Below are 23,359 nucleotides of genomic sequence, written 5' to 3'. Positions count from 1 at the left end.
TGAAATTTAAGAATTTCTTTTAAGGTATAACATTCTTAGGTAGGCAATTATGAGAAAGATAAATATCAGATTATTCAAAGCCACATGATTCTTCCATAAGCCCCAAGATGAGAGATCCATGTCCTGCATTAACAAGAATTCTTCACCAAAACATCTGAAATTAAGCAGAAAATATAACTTTATTCATGGCATCTGTGAAATTTTGGTCAATTTATTTGCTTTTCCTTAAAGAAGCCTATGGGCTAACAATATATTTGAAATTATTCCTTCACATACAATAGCTATAAGTAATTTAATGCAGACATGTTACTTGATACTATGCTAAGCAACTTGCATATAATATCTTACTTAGTTCATAAAATGATTCAAAGAGGTATAGATATTATATTCACTTAAGAGGAGGGGAAGTAGGCTTAATGGGCTCAGCCAAGTTTACAGTCACAGCCCAAGGGACTTGCTGTATCTCACTGCAGAAAAAGGAAAATCCTTATGACACTGGACACACACTTACATTACATAGTCAGGACAGTTATTGCCGTTTGTTATATTGAGTGATGGACAGAAGTTTCTTCCCAAAAACTCATTATGCTGCAAAGCCTATATAACACAAAAAGCAAGGCATGATGGTTTTAAATTTCAAAAACTTTTCGAAGAATTGTCACAATTGAATCCTCAAGTGTAGTCTTTATAGTAATTTTTTATTTGTTCTTTTTAGATATACAAGACAGTAGAGTGCATTTTGGCATATTATACATACACAGAGTACAGCTTATTCTAATTAGGAGCCTATTCTTATGGTTGTACATGATCAGAGTTACCCTGGTCATATATTCAAATACAAAGCTAGGAAAGTTATGTCCAATTAATTCTACTGTCCTCTCTGTTACTGTCTTCTGTCTCTTCTCTTCATTTCCATTTGTCTATTCCAATCAACTTCTATTCTTCACCCCTATTGTCCCTAATAGTGGCTTAGTATCTGCATATTGAACAGAACATTTGGCCTTTGCTTTTCTGGGGTTAGTTTATTAAACTTACTATGATATTTAAAGAAAAATTAAGTTTCATATTTGCATCTGTCACAACAAAGTGACTGAAGTTGTTAATCAAGAGGTCCAGGGTTGGGATGTTGTTTCCAATTAGCCAAGAAGGAAGAATTCTTGCTAGATAACCTCATAGCCCCTTTCTCCTGCTCTCTCTGTGTCATCCTACAACCTTATAATTCTAATGATACATTGTTGTTCATTAAACACTGAAGACTTATTGTAATGACATTTCCTGTTCTTTTCATTAAAACCACTTAAAATGATAGGTAGTAGACTCTTGGTTACACTGTATTAAGGCAACTTTTTATTTTAGCTTATTAGCTTGCTAACAGGGTTGAATGTTACATAGCCTTTGTTTCTCTTATAATTTCTCTTTCAACATGATCTATGTATTCTATTCTCCCATCTTCTCATTTCCTTATTGAATAGAAACAATGTTTTCATCAGTCAATCTTTCTTCTTTACTATGATATTTATTCTCCCCACCATTTCTCATCCACAAACAACAGGATGACAGAAGGAAAACCCCAGATGACTTCCTGACTTTGTGCTAATGAAGGCTATAAGAGATTCCTCATCCATTTCTCTTGAAAAAAAAAATCTTGGGTGGGAGATGATCACAGGTCATACCAGGGAAGGTAAAATGAGTAGGTTTTATTTTCTCAGTTCCCATCCTGGAAACATGCTCACAAGGGCAGAAAAGAACAGCTTACCATAAAGCCATAATAAGGAATGCTGAAGTACTGAACCCATGATAATTGAGTTGTCCTGGTTCCAAAATACAATGGCAGACCCATAAGAATCTACACAGAGAAAAAGTATGAATTAGAACAGTCCAAGGATTTCAAGAAGATTTATAAGAAGATGCTTTCCAAGAACTCTACAATCTTCTAAACATTTCTGCTAGGAACAACTCTTGAAATTTTTGCACTTATTCTACTCATTAACCTTCCTTTGCAAGTTCAAACCTCTGCATGGCTAAGGCTGTTTATGGTTTTAAGTTAAGGAAAATATACTATCAAATAGGACTCTTAATTTTCTTAAATTACTTTATAATTATACTATGTCAATTCTTTGTCCTCAACTTTCTCTGCAACTGTATATAATGGAAGATTAAGAAGTATACTTGTCTCTTGGTTTCTAAAGAGCCCAGGTTCAGGACCCATGCATACAGATACCCAAATCTATAAATGCTCAAGTCCCTTTATTTTTAAATAGCATAATGCTTGCACGTAATCCCAAGTAAATTGTTTATACTTTAAATATATATATCCTTTATATTTTAAACCACTTCCACATTTATCATAATATGTAATAGCATAGAAATGCTATGTGTGTAGTTTTTACCATATATGTATAGCCATATATACTAAGTAATTTAGGGAATAATGAGTAAAAAATAGAAAAATTGTACATATTTAGTACACACACAATTCTTGTTTTGTAAGTTTTCTGTTTGTGGTTGATTGCATCTTAGAATGCAGAATGCATGTACTATGGGCCTTCTTGTGCTCACTATTCTAATTATATCCCTACATTGTGTTGCCCCTAATAATCCTGAAAATCTAGAAACATATACAAGAACATTCCTGAACATCACATACCCCTCTCTATTCCCATATGTTAATAAGTGTTGTTATTTACAGTGTTTGCATTTTGTATTCATGATGTTAATATTAAATTGGGCTTCAGAAATGCAGGCTTCAGGTTTCCCAAAGGCTAGAACTGATAAACTAAATAATGCAGTGTAGTGCACCAGAAAAATGTGGTAAATCTCTCCATTTAATGCTAGAAAAAGCAGTATAACAATGCTGACTCAGGAAGGAATATTGGAGATGAATGAGAGGACAGGCTGAATTCCACCTCACTCTTGTCCTAACTGGCATGAGGTGTGTGGGGATGTGCACACCAAACATCAGACTTGACCTAACAAGTGCCTGATAGATAATATGGACTCTCTGAATAAAATGCAATTTTATGACTGGCTTTTAAAATTCTATGTGGAGACTTTTAAATAAAAAATCAAAGTATCAGTAAATCAAACAAAACATCTTTTTTTAAATTGAAGTACCTTTCCTTTACAGTAGATGAAATATAAACAACACTTATCACTTCTCATTAATTATTCATTGGTAGTTGCCAAATTCGGAAACAGAGAACTAAACTTTGGCAAGAGTATGTGCTAAGCCATTCTTGAATAGTTATGCCAAAGTGAACCCTAATACTATGAATAAGTATAACTCAATAATAAGAAGTGTTTAATAAAGAGTATGTGCTTTGTAAGTGTCATTGGAAGACATCTCTTCCTACTGTAGTTTGAGCATGTCTCTATAGCTGATGTTGTAGTGGATGGAATGTGGACATTTATTCTATTAATCTGTTGATTCATTTATGTTTGTGCTAATTTTGAGAGCATAAATTATAAAGACTTAGTAACCTATATTTTTATAAATAAAGATGAAAGAAAAATATATTAATGTAAGAGATCCTCAGGATCCAGGACAATGGGGACCTAAAACTATAGATTTTAGAATTTGCAATAATTTTAAAATATCTTCAAAATGCAAGAAGCATCGGAACTAGACTGTTGTTACACTTCTCATGGAGCTTCACTTTCACCTTGGGTGGTAGTGAATCCAACCAAACCTCTGCTGCTTACACAGCCGGCAGTTCTCTAACACCAGCAAGAAAAGCAGGCAGAGAGCTGTGTGTTTGTGAGGGAATCAGCTAATTTTTCTGTTTTTTGAAGTTCCAATTTATCAAGATTTCATAACATGTCACCAAAAAGTCTCTATTAAAAGATCATTAGTAAGAACATGGTGCCTAAGTTAAGTAACTAGAAACCAGCAAAAGAGACGAGATAACACTCCTTAGGAAAGTGTTATCTTCTCTAATGTAAACTATACTTCAGTCTGTGGCCTCCTGAAAGTATAAAAGTCCCACCTACCAAATCCCCAAATATGGATTTACATGACAGGAAGGTGCAGAAGAAACAAGGGTGAAAATGCATCCCAGAGAAGCACAGTACACACTCACCATCATAAATGTAAAATAGGAGTCCGTGATACGCATTGCAGTATTTCCGTCAGTGTGTCCTGCCACTATGGCCAGGGTAATGGAAATGGATGAAAAAGCCAACACCAAGAGGGTTAAGAACATGATGAAGAAAGTCTCTACTCCTGGCTTGGATACTTAAAAAAAGAAGGGATTAGTCCAGTGTAGCTCCCTGTGTATTAGAGGATATTTATTGTGCCGATATCAGTATAACATTGAGAAAACAGGACAAAAAAGTCACCCACTACTCCAAACAATTTTGTTGTTTCTGTCACATAACTGAGAAGGTGTATTTTCAGATTTAAGTCCTTATAGACAAATTGCCACATGGTTCTATGGTTCAGAATAGGACTCTTAAATTTCTTAAACTACTTTATAATTATCATGAGTTAATGTTCTGTGTCACATGATCTGAGGATTTGGGAACAGCTACAAGAACACTGATGAGGAATCTAGGGCTCTAGATCTCGTGCCTAATTCTTATGCCATAAGTATTATTTGTAAAACGGTAGGTTGTAAACTCCTTTATTGGTTCAAATTCTATAATGTATTGTCAAAGAAATTTCTGATGTGTGTGAATGTGTGTGTGCGGGGGTAAGTATTTATCTGTAAAACATATATAAATGACAATTCAATAAGTCTGGGGTGAAGCCAGAGCATAATGCACAAATGATATTGTCTACTTCATCAAACAAGTAATTTCATTAAATCAATAAACCCCCAAGTTACCATTTTCCTCTCATTTGAAAAGTGAGCAGGGAGAGAATATATGTGTATGAAGATTTTTTTTTTGTGCCTCTCTATGTGTCTCTACAGATACTATAGATGTTACTGACTATTTATATTTCATATCTATATTGAGATACATGTCGAGAGAGAAAAACAGTAGAAAAAGACAATAAATATTCCAGCTCCTCTAACACAGTTTCAAATACTTTGAAAAAGTCAGTCTATGTTTGTGTAAGACAAATAGCATCTGTATTGTTTTATAGGTGGCAACAGGTAAAGTATAGTTTTATAAGCAGTTTTAAAAAGTTCATTTAGAAAGTCTAGAAAAGCATGTACATACTAGCTCGCTATTTTAGAGAGTATACAGTAGATGTGTGCTTTCTCCATTATAGCTTGTTTTTATAGTTTTGGGAACCCAAAACATGTTTGCAAACAGAAGTTAACTTCTCCTCGTATCCAAGAGTAAAGACATCCTCTTTGTCTTGTAACTTACCGACTATGAAGTATAGTGTACAAATACATACAAAACTTGTCAAGAACATCTCGAGTAGTAGATCAGACAAAAGACTTCCAAAGAAATAAGATGACACTCTGTAATACCCACTGGTGGACTCATGTCTATAGAATACAAATATGTACCAACACACCAGGTTAGTTTAGAAAGGAGAGCCCAGAGGAGATACTGCTGTGCAGACTCTTGCTGCCACCAGGTCTAACCCTGCAGCTGCCCACAGGCCCTGGGCTGATTTCCCAGGCCCTTCCCCCATCAGGTGCAGCCCCCATGGGACATCAGCACCTCTCCTGCTGCTGCCCACTCTGGCCCCATATAACCCTTCCAGCAATGCAGAGTCTGCATCTCCTCACTCTCCTCAGAGACTCTGCTTTCCTTCTGAGGCTGGCTCTGCAGGAAGAAAGAATTAATCTCAGTGGTACAAGGGACTATATTCTCCTCACTTTGCAATGTGAAGGTGATGTTGTTATCCTCCAAGCCTCCAATGTAGCTGAAGATCCCCCAAACTCTTTTCAATTCCATTCTCATGTTAAAACATGAAAATTATTTCCTTCTTTAGTGATCATGCTTTCCAACAATACATCCTTATTAGATACCAAATCTTAATCTTTGCTATTCCAAACACTTCTCTTTCCAAATTCCAAACTGTTTTATCCATGTCTTCATTCCTTTCCTTTCTGATGATTCCTGTCCTGGGAATGTGGGCATGGGCAAGTCTCCTCCATCTTTGAACAATATAGGGAATAAAACCATTCTGCTCTTTCCAGTAAGGCTGCCCTCTGGCTCTCTCCACTCTGTGACCCACTCAGGGCTACACTTGGCCACATACTTGTTAACTTTATATCTCATCTCCAATTTGCTGCTAACACAACATTTAAATGCCTACCAAATCTCCGGAATTTTTCTTGAGAGGGTCCTTATGACGTATTACTTTCTAAAAATAAAAGACACGTCTTACTCTCTTTACTCCTCAATTTCTCTGAAGAATTGGGATTAGTCGACCACACCTCATCCTTGACATTTCTTTTCCCTAGGTAGCAGCCCTCACATGCTCTTGATTTTCCACTTCTTTTAAGACTGCTTTTCTCAGTTAATATTGGTAATCCTTGTATATACTTCAAAAGCTTGTGTTGTTCATGATAAGTAAATACAATTTAAATTTCAATTTAAATAATAAGGAATGGAATAGTAATGAAAAGGAAAGAAATTTTTCAGTAATCCCCATTATCAAATCCCTGGCCCAGTATAGGATGGAAACAGTTTGCCCACCAGCCAACAGTGCTCTTTCTCTGAATAGAGGCCAACTCACACAAAACGCTTCTTCTGGAGCACAAAGTGCTGCACCGTCCATTTGCTGAAGCCACACTGGTAGGACATTAGGTAGAAGAGCATCAGTGCTCTGTCAGGAAAGAATGGGAATAAAAGCAGCTCAGGCAAGTCACACTGTTAGGTTGGTTTCTTCCCACAGAACTCATTCCAGAGTAGAACTCTTCTGGTTTAAACAGACAGGAAAGCATCACCTCATCAGGTCTCTCCCTGTGTGTTCTCAGTGGGGCCCTAGTTACTCCACATTATAGCACATATTGAAATTTCTGTGTGGTTTGCTGTGCACTGACTTGTATTCACTAATTTTTGTTTTTATTTATGTTAAAGAAATAACCCCTAATGCCATGGTACTAGGAAGTATGTCCTTAGGGGAGTATAAGGTTTAGATGAAGTTATGAGGGTGGAGCCCCTGTGATGTGATTGGTGCCCTTGTAAGAAGAAGGAACAGCAACACTCTGTGCTATGAGAGATGCAGAGGGAAGGAGCCCTCTACAGTAAGGGAGGGACCCTCACAGAAGCATGACCTTCTGGAAGGGAGCTCTGACCCCAGACTTCCAGTCTGTACAATTGAAACAAAATGAAGGTTCCTCATGTAAGTCACTGAGTCTATGATGCTTTGCTATTACAGCCTGAGCTAACACTTAGATCAGAAAAATACTCTCATCTTCAGTTTAACTCACAAAATGCTGAGTATAATTCCTAATATATGAAGAGAAACCTTAAGTGAACTAAAGCTCCAAAGGGTTAAGGTATTCAATGCCCCAATTTGGTTTTAAAGTGAAGTAACAAGAGAATAGGGCATGTGGAAGAAAATGCCAGAGAGTGGAGGGCACCCACACAGGACATCAGAAAGCCTGGACACCATCCTTGAGGTGGGATAGCCTATGGAGTTTCCAAAGTGATGAAAATGACATCAAACTGATGCTTATTCATAATGAAAATGAATTCAATCACCTGTATGAAGAGTATTAATATGTACATCTCTGTAAAATAATTGAGGGGTAGCAAGTAAAGTGTCCAGTTGATTTAAGCTTCAACAGAAATAAGGATTTCATGGGAGCTTGACAACATCCTTGAAACAGGGATGGGGTTCCCTGCCTAAGCAGACAGCTAAACTTACAGGGAAGATAATGGTGTAAACATGTAAAGAGAGGATGTGTGCATCATTCAGATGACTTAAAAACAAGGAAACTTTTTTTTTTTTTTTGGTTACCAGGGATTGAACTCAGGGGCACTTGACTACTGAGCCACATCTCCAGCCCTATTTTGTATTTTATTTAGATGCAGGTTCTCACTGAGATGCTTAGAGCCTTGCTTTTGCTGAGATACTCCTTGTGATCCTCCTGTCTCAGCTGCCTAAGCTGCAAGAGTTAAAGGCATATGGCACCACATGTGGCTACAAGAGAACATTTCAAAAAATGTAAACAAAAGTGAACAATACCTTAAAGGTAAGAGTCCATTGACATATTGTTTTTTTCTCATGCTACATGACAAAATTTATTTGAAACCCACACATCGTCCACACATTTTCCACGCTGAATACCTATTATAACAACAGGTATCCTAAATGCAAGAAGTAAATGAATTTCACTTCATTCAGGTAGTTTATGTGAATGTGTGCTTTGCATTGACATAAACATTCTGTGATCTCAAGTCACCCACATAAGGCCATACTTTTCCACAACTGCTTCTCATCCACAGAAAGTTATGACACAACATGACTTCTATACACAAGTATTATCTTACACTTAAAGAATGAAGAACTAAGGATTCTGGCTGTTTTAAATATGAAAGTTCACACAATAATTAAAAGAAATAGAAAATTGTGAGGCCCAAGAGACAACCAGCTATATAACTTTTAGTACTTAGTAGACCTAATATCGAGCTGAATGTCAATTTAAAAGCATCTTATGGAAATTTTCAATTAAGTTTATTGTCTCACAATTAACAATACAGTAATATTCATAACTCTGAAAAAGTAGACAGTGAAATTCTTCCTTATATAGAAGATAATTTACTTTATGATAAACATTTTTATTATTAAAAAATGTAAATACATCCAGTGCTTTTCAAGGTGGCAATCCACGTGTCATACCTAAATATAGATCAGATTTATTCTTATTTATAGATTGATAAATTATACTCATACATTTGTGGACATACAGTGACATTATGTTTCAAGAATACAATGCTACCTGGGTGTGGTGGTGCACATCTATGTTCCCAAGGACTCAGGCCAGCCTCAGCAACTTAGGGAGGACTGAAGAAACTTACTGAGATTATATCACAAAATAAAAAATAAAAAGGGATGGAGACTTAGCTCAGTGAAAAAGTGCCCCTCAAATATATAATGAAAAAGAATAACAAAATAACTATTATGGTGATATCCATTACTTCAAAGGTTTGTATACTTCTAACTTTCATCATTTTTATGATGAAAATGTTTGAAATATATGCTCACTAATTTTGAATTTTACATTATTATTTGCTGCATTCACCACCCTGCTGAATATATCTCAAAGGAAAGCAAAACCTATCCTTCTTGCCTTACTGAGGGTTGTACTTTTGACCTTCATCACATCATTTCCTACATATTTTAGTCTCTGGAACCCCCCATTCTACTCTGTTTTAAGGGTCCAATAGTGTCAGAATTTACATATAAGTGGTAACATGTGGTTTTTTATCTCTTTGGATTATTTTACTTAAGCATAATGTTCTCTCCAATTTCATCCATGTTGTCAAAAATGGTAAATTTTTTTCCTGAGGCTGAACAGCATTCCCTTGGGCATACACCCATTTTCCTTATTCACTCCTCATCTGATGGACACCTGAATTGATTCCTGAACTGACTGTTGTGCACAGGGCTGCAATGAACACGGGGGTGCAGATTCCTCTTCAACTAACTGAATTAAAATATTTTATGTAAATACACTGAAGTGGGATTACTAGATTTAAATATTTTTTTTTTTTAAATACATCTTTTTCTTAATTTGTTTAGCTGTCATCACAACCCATTTAGGCTATGAATTCAAAGGAGCTCACAGTCTACACTGGATTCAGACTCAATGCCTCAGTTACACAGTTAGAAGACGTGCTATGACACCACTTGATTCCAAAGAAGAGTACTAAACCACTGGCCTTCACATCAATTTTAAATGAAGGACTGATAATCATGTTTAAAGGAAGCTCTAACCACTTGGTTCCAGAGAGAAAGTGGAGACATCATTTTCTAATCAAAACAATTAATCACTAATCATCTGATCATTAAAGGAGAGTAAGATGAACCACACACAGAGGCCACTTTCACATAGTCCAAAATCTTCTAAAAATGTAGCAAACAACTTTCGAAAATGCAAATTCAAAAAGGTTAGTGTCCAATTTCTCCAGAAAACAACTATACTCCTGTATTTCTATGGATTTTTCTACCAAAATATGTGATGGTCAGCTTTTCACTTTTTCAACACTGCAGTTGATGACAGATTTCTCACTACTTTTCCCACTGGCTTCCTGCTGCACAGTATACATGGTTCATGGCTTCAAGACCCTGTGATTCTGCTTGGCTTGGTTAAGAAATGGCATCTATGCAAGGCATAAATACTAACAAAGTTGTAAAAAAATCCAGAGATTTCTGCCTTTAGAAGGTAAAAATGTGACTTAACTCTGAAAAACAGATGTAATAATTGTCTCTTCATAGGTAAACACCATCTACTTCAATAAATGGAAAATTCACTATACCTGAGTACAGAATTGAATTTTATGGTTATTCTTTCATTCAAAAGCAAACAACAATAAGTGTTGGCGTGGATGTGGGGAAAGAGAAACACTCATACATTGCTGGTGGGACTGCAAAATGGTGCCACCAATATGGAAAGCAATATGATAATTCCTTGGAAAACTGGGAATTAAACCACATTTTTACCCAGCTATCCCACTCCTCAGTCTATACCCAGAGGACTTAAAAACAGCACACTACAGGGACATAACCACATCAATGTTTATAGTAGCACAATTCACAATAGCCAAATTGTGGAACCAACCTAGATGCCCTTCAGTAGATGAATGGATAAAGAAACTGTGGTATATATACACAATGGAATATTACTCAGCAATAAAAGAGAATGAAATCATGGCATTTGCAGGTAAAGAGATGGAGTTGGAGAATACAATGCTATGTAAAGTTAGTTAACCCCCCCAAACCAATTGTTGAATGTTTTTTTCTGATATAAGGAAGATGATTCATAGTGGGGTAGGGAGGGGGAGCATGGGAGGAATACATAAACTATAGATAAGGTAAAGGGGTGGGAGGGGAAGGGAGGTGACATGGGGGTAGAAATGATAGTGGAATGAGATGGACATCATAATCCAAAATACCTGTATGAAGACACAAATGGAGTGAATATATTTTGTATAGAAGCAGATATATGAAGAATTTGCCTATATATGTAATACGAATTGTACCGCATTCTGCTGTCATATAACAAATTAGAATAAAAAAATTTAAAAAAATACAATTGGCCTATATCTTTGGTTCATTTTAGATTTTCATTATGCATCTTGCTACTCAAAAGCAGAAGGCTTATTTTAAAAATGACATTTTTTATTTTCCTTCTTTCCTTCCTTATCTGTGGGGAATCAAGAATAACATTCTTCCTGTCTCAGGCATGGTTAATTAACAAGAAGAATAAGAAAATCAGTGTCATTAAGATGTTCAGACCTGGGAACTGGTACCAACAGTTCTGACAAAAAGCTACCTCAAGCACCATGTGTACATTATGCATATTTTTAAGAGGCACATAATGAGTTTCTCCCAGAATTTTCCTTTAATAGCACTTTGTTCTCCCTGTACAGAAGACAATAGCTCTGGAAATATTAGTCTACTATTTTCTCATATAATAACAAAATAATAAGTTAATATTTTTCTTTTTCTCAAATCCTTCTCACCAGGTGTAGTGGCCCATGCCAAAATCCCAGTGACTCTAAAGGCTGAGGAAGGAGGATCACAAGTTTGAGACTAGCCTCAGCAACTTAAAAAGGGTCTAAGCAACCTAGTGATCCTCTATTTCAAAATTTTAAAGAAATAAAAAATAGGAAATGGCTAGGAATGTGACTCAGGGGTTAGGAATCCCTGGGTTATATCCCCAGGACCGCCCCCCCCCAAAAAAAAAAAAAAAAACCCCAACAACAAAACACCATCTCCTCATTATTTGAATTATCATCAGCTCCTCAGGCAAAAACCAAGCTCCACTGTTCTCAACAGTAAAATGGGGATGAGATCATTCACTCCTCTGGCCTTTGGGCCTTGGGAGGTAACACAGCCATAATCATGAAGCATGGAGCCCAGTGCCTATGGAGGAATGGTTCTCCATACATGAATTATGATGAGAATCCTGAGGTCTGAGATGTTGAGAATTGTTTAGAACATGAGGCAGATGTTGAAAATGTCATCAGGGGATGAGTTAAGGGCACATTTGACTGAAACTAGAAAGGATCATAACATTGACTAGAGTGCTTTGCATAGGAGAGTCAGGAACAACTCATTCCCATCCACAATTCCTATACTCTCAAGTCACGCAAATACAAAAATAGAGGAAACTGTCTCATTACCACCAAAGAAAACATATCAACTGAATTATTTCAAAATTAAAAACATCTTTGCATAAAGGCATTATGAACTCAGTGAAAAGAAACCTACAGAATGGGATAAAATATATCTAAATTATATATCTGAAAAGGGATAAAAAACTCCTAAATATAAAGAACTTCAATCATCATCAATAACAAGACACCCAAAACCAAACAAAACAATTTCAAAATTGGCAAAGAACTTAAACCAAACATTTCTCCCAAGAGTGTGTGGATCTCTGTTTTTTTAAAGTTTTGGTGAGAATGTAAAAAAATTGGAACTCTGTGTGCTGTTGGTAAGAATTATACATGCAGTAAAAGAGACTTTGGCAGTTCTTGAAAAAATTAAAAAACTTACAACATGATCCAGAAATTCTACTGCTGGGTATCTGCTCCAAGACATGGTTGAAAGAAGGATTCAGGCAGCTGTGTGTATACACATAGCAACATCATTCCAATAGCCAAAAGGTGTAAGCAACCCAGATTTTCAGCAGTAGATAAATGGATAAATAAAATATAGTTTATACTTATATACAATTTGGTCTTAAAAGGGAAAGAAATTAAAACATATTCTACAATTTAGATGAAACTTGAGGACTTTAAGCTCAGGAAATAAGGAAGTCATGAAAAGACAAGTATTGTATGACTTCACATTGGTGAGATTTCTAGAATGGCCACATTCAGAACAAGAAAGTTACAGATGGTTGCAGAAGTGACAATGATGGGTGTGGGTAGTTACTCTAAGGTGGGTTGTAGATTCCACCTGAGAAGATAAACAAATGGTCAGAGTTGGATGGTGTTGACCAGTGACAACATGCATGTATTTGATTCCACTAACTCTGCACTCTAAAGTGGTTAGAATGTGCACGAGATGTGTGTAATTTACTGCCACACACATATATACATTTTTGAAACTGAAAATTAACTCTCCCATTCAGTTTTCAGCACACTAACTAATCTTATCCCATAATAAAACAGAAATGTTTACCCTGTAATGTCATAAATTTGAAATCTTCATGGATGTTCATGAGCTTAAACAAAATGATGGCATTTTCACAAAATGGAGATCCAAATTTACTTACCTATTATGGATTTCAGAACAAATATCCCTCAGCAAAATGAACATGACACCTGTAACCAGTCCCACAACAAATGTAGAAATTACCTATTCAAAAAGAAAAGTGAAAAATGAAAGGAATGAGTTTCAATTACAGGTAAGGCTTTTTATTACCTAATCAAATATGTCCACTGAAATATACATGTTAAATGGATTGACCATAGTCACAGAGGAATTATCAAACAGTGATTGTTATTAGACACTTTCTAAGTTAAAATTGAAAATGTTAGGATTCTTTTTTTTTGGGGGGGGTACTGACAGGACAAGGGAGCAGATGACCAGAAAAGCTAAGATTCTTCCCAGTGTCCACCAGGCAATGTCCACAAATGTCACATAGGTTAATAGCATGAGAAAGTCATTTGAAGAAGATATTTTGGGAACAATATAAGACTTTTGACTTGAAATGAATTCTCATGTTTCATGCCAGTGAATGTGCACAATTTTATATTTCAAGGAGTTCAAATTAAATCTGGATGACTTCACTCCAATTGTTAGAAATAAATGAAAATTGGGGGCAGTGTATGTAGCTAAGCTACAGAATGCTTGCCTAGCATTTGCTAGACTTAGGGTTTGCTCTCAATCACTGCAAATTGAAGAGATAAGTAAAATTTTAATACCACTCAAAAATTTTATCAATGGAATTTTTTATGATAAGTAAGTAGTGATATCCACCTACTCTAACTGTTTGGAATTCCCACCTGCACACGAAAAAAGAGCATTGTCACATTCACCAAAGCACATTGGCCACTTGGGGGCATCCAAGTGCTTCAGTGACTATCTCCTCTGACATTGTTGTCTTTCAATACCAACCATTGAGGCCTACAGTTAATATGACACACCTGACTTGCCAATTCTTTGCCTTTATCACCCATCTTCACTTATTCAGTCTGTGTGAATGTCTCCCAGAGAAAATGGACCAATATTACATTTGCTCTTAGAATAAAAATCTCTTAAGGATGCTTCAGTGGGCATAAGGTCAAAGGTTATATTAGAATACATGTGAGGAATTATTCTTATAATTATACATGGGTTAACTATAATAATACAGAAGGTGGGAAAGTAAAGAAAACAAAACACCTTTCCAATTATCTTGGAAATGTAAAAGTTTTTTTAAAAATCTCAATATTACAACAATATCAAGCCACAAACTAATTTGTAATGGACAGTTGGAAAAATGGCCGCCAAGGTGCAAAGAAAAGAACCATGATCTATAAAGAATAATTGTAAGGAACAGACTCAGGAAAGAAGATTATTGAAATCTTTCACATATGAGATATCCTTAAAATTCTTTTGCTAAATAAGATAAATATTCGGGGTAGTTTCAGGAATTCATTCCACTGTCATATTTCCAAAACCCTCAGATTCTGCTCTTTCTTTCAACTAGTCAAGCTTCCAAGATCAATGCTGATGTCTCTACAAGGTTCACATGTGTTGTTTATTCTTGCATGAAGAAAAAGAAAGACATTGAGCAAAGTGAACATTTCAAAACAGAGTAAATGGATCTATGAGATTTGTACATCTGTCTTCTGGTCTCTGTTCAAAATAGATAAAAGAAAGAAATTATCCAACTACATTATTCTGCCCTGGTTCAGATATACTTAAATAACATTTCTCATAGTGTGTTCTGAGGGATGTTTGTTAATAATTTAATGCATAGTCAAATGTTTAACATGCAAGTGGAAACAATGAAGCTTAGAGAGATTAGTGGTAATGTTGTCAAGTAGATATAAAGAACAAAAAACCCTCATCTTCAAGTAATCCATTCTTCCCAACATGTCATCTCATTAAATGTCAAGTTGGAATCATGGCAATAAATAACTATAATACAATAAGTCAATAAATAAAGGATTATCAGGAAGTCATTAAAACTTTTAATAGCTCCATTTACAAAAACTTAGAGAAATAAAAATCATACAAGATTAAGAACCTTATGTCAGAGTCAGAAACAGTGGCACATGCCTGTAATCCTAGCAACTGGGAGGCTGAGGCAGAAGGATCACAGTTTAAAGCCAGCCTCATCAGTTTAGCAAGGTGTTTCCAACTTAGCAAGACCCAGTCTTAATATAAAATTTAAAAAGTTCTATGGATGTGTCTCAGTGGTAAAGCCTCCTGGGTTAAATTCTCAGTACCTAAAATAAAATAATATAAACATAAATTAAAAAACTTAAACCAAGTGTCAGTAAACTATGGCTCACAGACCAAAAACAGCCACTTATTTGGATAATCCCATAAGCTAAGAATATTTTACCAATTTTTTCAATTGCTGGGGGGGGTAAAATATAAAGAATAACATTTCTTTCAATATGAAATTCAAAATTCAGTGTCCGTGAATAAAGTTTTAGTGGAATGCTGACATGTTCATTTGCTCACATATTAGCTGTGGCTGCTTTTATCTTTTCATTTATTTTTTGTTGTTGTTGTTTGTCTTCTTGGTTTTCTTTTTTATTATTAGTTGTTCAAAACATTACAAAGCTCTTGACATATCATATTCCATACATTTGATTCAGCACATTGGCTGCTTTTATAATGAAGTGCAGAGTTGACCTTGTGAGAAAAACACTGTGTGGCTCTGAAAGCCTCAAATATTTATCTTCTGAGCCTTTACCTAAAAGGGTTTGCCTGCTCCTGAGCTAACATTTCAACATTTAAAATCCTGAACAAGAGTTGTCCCACTGAGCTCAGGGATCTACAAGTTTCTTCCCTTACTGTAGAGACTACTGCTTCCCTGAACATTGCTAGAATTGCTTTTGGAGAACCAAGTTCAATGATGAGACAAGTAGGCTGAATGTGCTACTTGGAAGCTCTGGGCCTGCTGTTTGACTCTTAAGGAAGCCTAGGGCCCACACCTGCACACCTGGTGTAAAAACACCTCTGTTCTAATAATGTCTTGCCCAGAACTACCATATGTTTCTTGGATAAGACACTTAAAAATCAATTTTAGAGACAAGAAAAGCCTAATGAACAAATCACTCAGAAGAATCAAATTATTACAGTGTCTTTCTGTTGAACAGTTTGCTACAAAATTAATGCATTAATTTACCCGACATAGTTCCAAATTACCTCCAGTCTATTATCTAAGAATAAAATATTGCTCTTGAACAACAGGAAACAAAAGTGTTTGAAAGAAATGCCAAAACATGAGGACTAAAGAAGTTCTAAGCAATGAACATCATCCCTGAAATGGGGATGCAGACTCTCATGTACATGTGGAGAGCAACACTTAAATATGAAAACTGTGCTACTCATGCTGAGAAGTCAGTTCACTAAAGCCTGCAATATGTCATATCTTAATACTCCACAGAAATACAATGATTGATCATAAAAATAATAAACCAAAATAACCAGCTAAATTGAATTCTCTAAAAATACTGGACAAATGAACTAAGAGAACCAGTGTTTAGTGTGGCATAGGGGTTAACACTAAGTAAAAAAAAATGGGCTAAAGATGTAGCCCAATGGCAGAGTATTGACCTAGTGTGTGTGAAGTTCTGGGTTCAATCCCGAGTATTGCAAACAAAACAAAACAAAATGCAAACCTTGAAGAATGATGAAAATTACCACAGAGTTGATCAAAAGGAGAATAGAACATCATTGCATCTTATTTAAGGGAGTTAAACCCAATGTGAATATAACTTCAAGTATGGTTACTTTCTGTGCATAAAGTGCACATTCTTGGGTTATGTATTGCTTTGCCAAGATTAGAATCAATTAATAAGGAGGGTCAATTATAAGGAAGAGCATCTGCCCACTGTCTCCTAGATAGTGGACAGAACAAACTACCTTCAGGAAGAAAAAATGACACTAGTTGTTTCAACACATGATTTCAATGTCAAATCAATCCTCTTCTCCCCACCTCCAGCCCTCTCTCTCCTTCATTTCCAACTTTTCACTCCCTAAACCTTATGCATAGTTCATTCTACCATCTCACATGCTTTGTATTTTCTTTATTAGGCTATCATTTGATTCCTTCATAAGGAAACAAGATTCATAGAAGCAGAAATTTAAATTTTTAACCCATTATTCATTACTGTAGTAGAGTATTCAAATGAAACATATGATATTGGAATGTATCTTTGGAATGAATCAATAAATGATAATGGACAGCTCCTAGAAAATGCCACAATTGGTTGAAAATTGTTTGTCAGAACATTTTTTTAGAAATAAAATTTTGACTAACATTATCCATTAGACTTTGTATATATCACCCACATTTTTGAGTTATGCAGTCTAGGAAGCCACTTAAAAGCTTTATATGAGTAGGGACTTCATTGTTTTTATCACTGTGACAGAATAATTAAGAGAACTAAGAAAGATGATGTTATGATTTGGATATGAGGTAGCCACAAAAGCTCCTATGATAAGGCAAAAACATTCAGAGGTGAAATGATTGAATTGTGAGAACTGTAACCTAATTAGTCATTCCTGGCTGGAATGGACTGACTGGGTTTTAGCTGTAGGCAGGTGGGATGTGGCTGGAGGAGATGAGTCACTGGGGGCAAAGCAGGAGATGCCCTGAAAGCACTGTTCTTCCTGTGGTCCCTTCTCCCTCTCTTTCTGCTTCTGAACCCCACCATGAGCTGGGCAGTTTTTTGTGCTGGACCCATCCTCCATGATGCACTGACTCACTGTGGGCCCAGGACAATGCAGTGACTTCTCTATGAAAGGAAACTTCCAAAGCCATGAGTCCCAAATAAATAAACATTTCTTCCTCTAAGTTGTTCTTGTCAGGTAAACTGGTCACAACAACATGAAAACCAACTAAAACAAGGGATAAGTTTTATTTTGACTCACAGTTTTAGAGCTGTCAGTTTGTAGTCTGCTGGCTAAATTAATTTTGGGAATAAGATGAGGCAGAACATCATGACATATGGAAAAGGAGGAGGAAAGCTGCTCACCTCATGGCAGCCAGGAAACAGAGAGAGCAAGGAAGGGGTCAGGGACAAGATACATCCTTCCAAGGCATGCAACAGTGACCTACTTCCTCCCACTAGGCCCTGAGTGGTGCAGTTACATCACCTCGCAATAATGTCATCAAATTGTAAATTCATCAATGGATTAATCTTTTGATGATGCCAAATGATACAGCCACTTCCAAAGAGCCATACCTCTCAACATTGTTCCTTTAGAGAACAGCCTTCATACATGAGCCTTTGGGGGACAATTCATATTCAAGACAACACACTAGATTGATTGGCTGTTTTCAAATTCTGAGTGGGAATGACAAATAAATGAAAGTATGGGTAGAAGACAAAAGAATCCCGGATAAGTTTATATTAGAAACAAATTGCTCCCACATGGGTATTTCACAGCATAACTGGAAGAATATGTCACTTACCAAAGTTGCCCAGTACTGGGGATTACCTGTAAAATTTTGGAATGAATGCCTGTTGAGGCCAATGAGCTGATGGACGAAGGAAGTGACATAGGGAATCTCCTTCCTGACCAAGCATCTTTTATTCTCATCCCTTGAGTGTTCTTCCAGCTCAGTTTTTGTGTCATGGTAGAAAGTGGACTTGGAAAAATGAATAGCTAGTTCTTTTATCTCTGAATCATCTGTCCTTGAACACATGTCAGTCTTGTAAACTTCGGAATAAAAGTGGATAACAGGCCACAGATTACTGTACAGATTACTAACTCACTATTAAAAGATTACTAGTGATTTCACAAGTTTTTCTGTGATCTCTTAGGTGTATAACTCCCCCATTCTAAAGCTTGAGTAGAAAAAGTAATTCACATGCTCATTCATAAGTTTAATAAAAATACACACAGCACTCACTTTCAACAATATCTATTTGTTCATTGCAATGACATGCAAATTCACCAAGCCATGTTTTAATAAGTCACCACATTGCTAAACCTCAGCCAAATTAATTAGGCAGAATTATGTAAATATGAAAATTTTACATACCTTCATAGTCTTCTGAATCTCTCTTTATTACACCATCAGTGATATCCAGGAACAATTCTGCAGGATTATTGTAGAGTTTACAGGAAAAACCTACAAAATAAGACACCCAAATAACCCAAGCTGATAGTCTTGGAAAGTATAGAAGACTCACTCAGAGGATGCAGGATGTGAGGATGCTGGATGTGAGGGTAGGAAAGACAGACCGAACAACTCTTTCCTCATCTTTTTGCTCTTTTCTGCCCTCACTAAGTTATCCTTTCCTCTTTTTTATTCAATCACACAACATTTCAACAACTATCTGTCTCCCAGGCAAAAAAACCCAACTTATTCCAGACCATTTTTGGACTCTTCAGAATATTTTACATTATTCCTTACCTCTCATAAATCTTCAAACCCCAAGAAGCTATCAGTATGCTCTGGTGCTTATCAGTACTTCTTCAAAAATCTAAATGTAGCTCCAAAAATGATATCAAGTTTCTGGGAGTACCGTGCTCTCTGAATTCACCTAGAGAATGCTGGAATGTCAGTAGGCAGTTCAGCACATTGCTTTGCAACCTACTAAATTCAGAGATCCCAATGGTCACCTCTCAAGCTGCCATAATTCCAAATAGACAACAAATTTTCAGATCAGTGTTATGAAGAGAATGTGACCAGCACAGCACACGTGACATCTTACCTCAACTTCCTGTGGCACAATCATCTAAACTTACTCTGACCTCTGACTTAATTTAATTCCTTCTAATTAGTTATACATGACAATACAATGCATATTGGCACATCATATATAAATGGAGTATATCTTCTCCTTCTTCTGATTGTACACAATGTAGAGTTGCACCAGGCATGTAATCAGGTATGTAAATAGGGCTAATGTCCAATTCATTCTAGTCCTTAATCCAAAGTACCTCTATTCTTCCAAAGTGCCCACTCCCTTATTGTGAATTAGTATCTTCATATCAGAGACAATATTTGGCCTTCGGTTCTTTAAGTTTGGCTTATTTCTTTTAGCATGATATTCTCCAATTCCATCCATTTACTGGCAAATGCCATAATTTCATTCTTCTCTAAGACTAAGTAATATCCCACTGTGTATATATACCACATTTTCTTTATTCATCAAGCTGTTGAAGGGCATCTAGGTTGGTTCCATAGTTTAGCTATTGTGAATAGAGCTGCTACAGACATTGATGTGGCTCTGTCACTGTAACATGCTGATTTTAAGTCCTTTGGGTATAAAACAAGGAGTAGGATAACTGGGTCAAATGGTGGTTTCATTTCAAGTTTTCTAAGAAATCTCCATACTGCTTTCCAGCATAAATCACCAATTTGCAGTCCTACCAACAATATATGAGTGTGCCTTTTACAGTACATCCTCACCAGCATTTATTGTTGCTGGTGTTCTTGAAATTGCCATTTTGATGGATGTGAGTTAAAATCTTAGAGTAGCTTTGATTTGCATTTCTCTAATTGCTAGAGATATTGAACATTTTTTTTTTCATATATTTGTTTATTGATTGCATTTCTTCTTCTGTGAAGTGTCTGTTCAGTTCCTATGCCGATTTATTGATTAGGTTATTTGTGTTTTGGGTGTTTAAGATTTTTGAGTTCTTCATATATCCTGGAGTTTAATGCTGTATCTGAATTGCAGCTGGTGGCGATTTTCTCCCATTCTTTAGGCTCTCTCTTCGCATTATTCATTGTTTCCTTTGTGTCAAGTAGCTTTTTAGTTTGATTTCATTCCATTTATTAGCTCTTGAATTTACTTACTGTGTTTTAAATGTCTTGTTAATGGAGACATTTCCTATGCTGACATGGTGAAGATTTGGGCCTGCTTTTTTCTTTTATTTTGTACAGAGTCTCTGTTTTAGTGCCTAAGTCCTCAACTTTGAGTTGAGTTTTATGCAGGGTGAGAGATAGGGGTTTAATTTCTTTTTGCAACCTATGGGTTTCCAGGTTTTCCAGCACCATTTGTATAGGAGGCTATCTTTTCTCCAGTGTATATTTTTGGTGCCTTTGTCTGGTATGAGATAATGTGGGTTTGTCTCTGTGTCTTCCAGGCTATACCATTGGTCTACATGTCTGTTTGGTTCCAATATCATGCTATTTTTGTTACTATGGCTCTGAAGTATAACTTAAAGTCTAGTATTGTGATGCTTCCTCTTCACTTCTTTTGCTAAGAATTGCTTTGGCTATTCTGGTTTTCTTATTTTCCCAAATAAATTTTGTGATTGTTTTTTCTACTTCTATGAAGAATGTTTTGTGTATTTTAATGGAATTTGAGCTGTGACTCTTTTTTTTTTTTACTTTTTTATTGAATGGGATGCATTACAATTCTTTTTACATGTATACTGCACAAGTTTTCATATCTCTGGTAGTATATAAAATATGCTGACACCAATTCATGACTTCATACATGTACTTTGGATAATGATATCTTTCAGTTCATTGTCCCTGGACTTCCCAGAATCTTGTGTGTTTGATTTTTTTTTTTTTAGGGACAGAAATTTAATATAAAGAAATTTTAAAAAGTGATTATTTACAACTATATCTGTGGTCATAGAGAAACATCTATAATCATATGCAAAAAGCTCTAAAATTAAGCAGATAGATAAGCTGTTAAAGAAATCATAATATTCAATCTGAAATAAAAAGAACAAGGCATCTCAGAAATTTTGGCCCATTAAATCTGATTCATGATCAGCCATTCTATTGAGTAATAGTCAATTATACCATTCAAGACATAAATCTTCAATCTATTGTTACTAGAAAATTCAGTAGTATCTCCATGAACCCTCACAAAGGCAGAGCAAGACCATGTGTCAGGGGAAGTACTGGAAAACCACAATGTGTTACATGGTCAAAAAGACGATATTTTGGCAAATAACCCAATCAATACATGGACTAAGGAACTGAACAGACAATTCACAGAAGAAATACAGTCAACAAATATATGAAAAAAATGTTCAACATCTCTAGCAATTAGAGAAATGCAAATCAAAGTTACTCTAAGATTTTATCTGATTCCAGTCAGAATGGCAATTATCAAGAATACAAGCAATAAGTGTTGGCAAGGATATGGGGGCAAAGGTACACTCATATATTGCTGTTTGCACTTCAAATTGATGCAACATGCTGCAAAGCAGTATGGAGATTCCTTAGAAAACTTGGAATGGAACCAAATTTGACCCAGCTAGCACACTCTTTGGTTTACACCCAAAGGACTTAAAATCAGCCCACTACAGTGACACAGCCACATCAATGTTTGTAGCAGCTCAATTCACAATAGCTAAGCTATGGAACCAATATAGTTGCCCTTCAGCAGATTAATGGATATATAAAATGTGATACATATATACAAATGGAGTATTATCCAGCCTTCAAGAATGAAATTATTGTATTTGCCAGTAAATGGATGAGTTGGAGAATATCATGCTAAGTGAAATAAGTCATTCCCAAAAATAACAAACTCCAAATATTTTTTTCTGATATCTAGGTGCAGATCCATAAATGGATGGGGGGCTAAGGAAGAATGGAAGAACTTTGGATTGGGCAGAGGGGAGTAAGGGGAGGGGGTATATGGGGGGGTAGGAAGGATGGTGGAATGAGTTAAGATATTATTACCCTAGGTACATATATGATTGAATGAACAGTGTAAATCTGCATCATGTAAAGCCCAAGAAATGAAAAGTTTTGCTCCATTCAAATACAATGAGTTGAAATGCATTCTGCTGTCAAGTACAACTAATTAGAACAAATTGAAGAAAGGCAATGTTTTGGGACTTTTCAAATCTTTAACTGACAGAATAACTAGCTGTGAGTCTAATGCTAATTATTGACCTTTCAGGGAAAGGTTATCATAACTGGGAAGGAGAGCAGATAAAGGCCCACGAGAAATACACACACACATACATACATACACACACATACATACATACACACACACACACACACACACACACACAGAAGCACACACACCATGCATAGTCGAATAGGAGAGGACAAGGAGAGAGATATGAACAATAAGCAAGTGCTGCATAATGAAGAAATAT

At 35.9% G+C, this 23,359-nt stretch overlaps 1 protein-coding gene across 1 annotated transcript; it reads right to left on the bottom strand.

The window, feature by feature from the left end:
* Nucleotides 1-19,843, bottom strand: LOC139701362 (broad substrate specificity ATP-binding cassette transporter ABCG2-like). Its single transcript, XM_071614837.1, has 9 exons — nucleotides 19,686-19,843; nucleotides 19,311-19,400; nucleotides 13,368-13,450; nucleotides 6,647-6,736; nucleotides 5,320-5,444; nucleotides 4,080-4,234; nucleotides 1,757-1,846; nucleotides 512-597; nucleotides 1-154 (listed from the first exon to the last, which is right to left on the bottom strand). Exons 2-9 carry the CDS (start codon nucleotides 19,314-19,316, stop codon nucleotides 7-9), a joined length of 783 nt encoding a protein of 260 aa, XP_071470938.1. The 5' UTR covers nucleotides 19,317-19,400; nucleotides 19,686-19,843; the 3' UTR covers nucleotides 1-6.
* Nucleotides 19,844-23,359: the final 3,516 nt, after the last annotated feature.

The sequence above is a fragment of the Marmota flaviventris genome, chromosome 7, assembly GCF_047511675.1.
Source record: "Marmota flaviventris isolate mMarFla1 chromosome 7, mMarFla1.hap1, whole genome shotgun sequence".
Lineage (NCBI taxonomy): Eukaryota > Metazoa > Chordata > Mammalia > Rodentia > Sciuridae > Marmota > Marmota flaviventris.
Note: the sequence above shows the minus strand (reverse complement) of the source record. Positions and strands in the feature narration are given on the sequence as shown.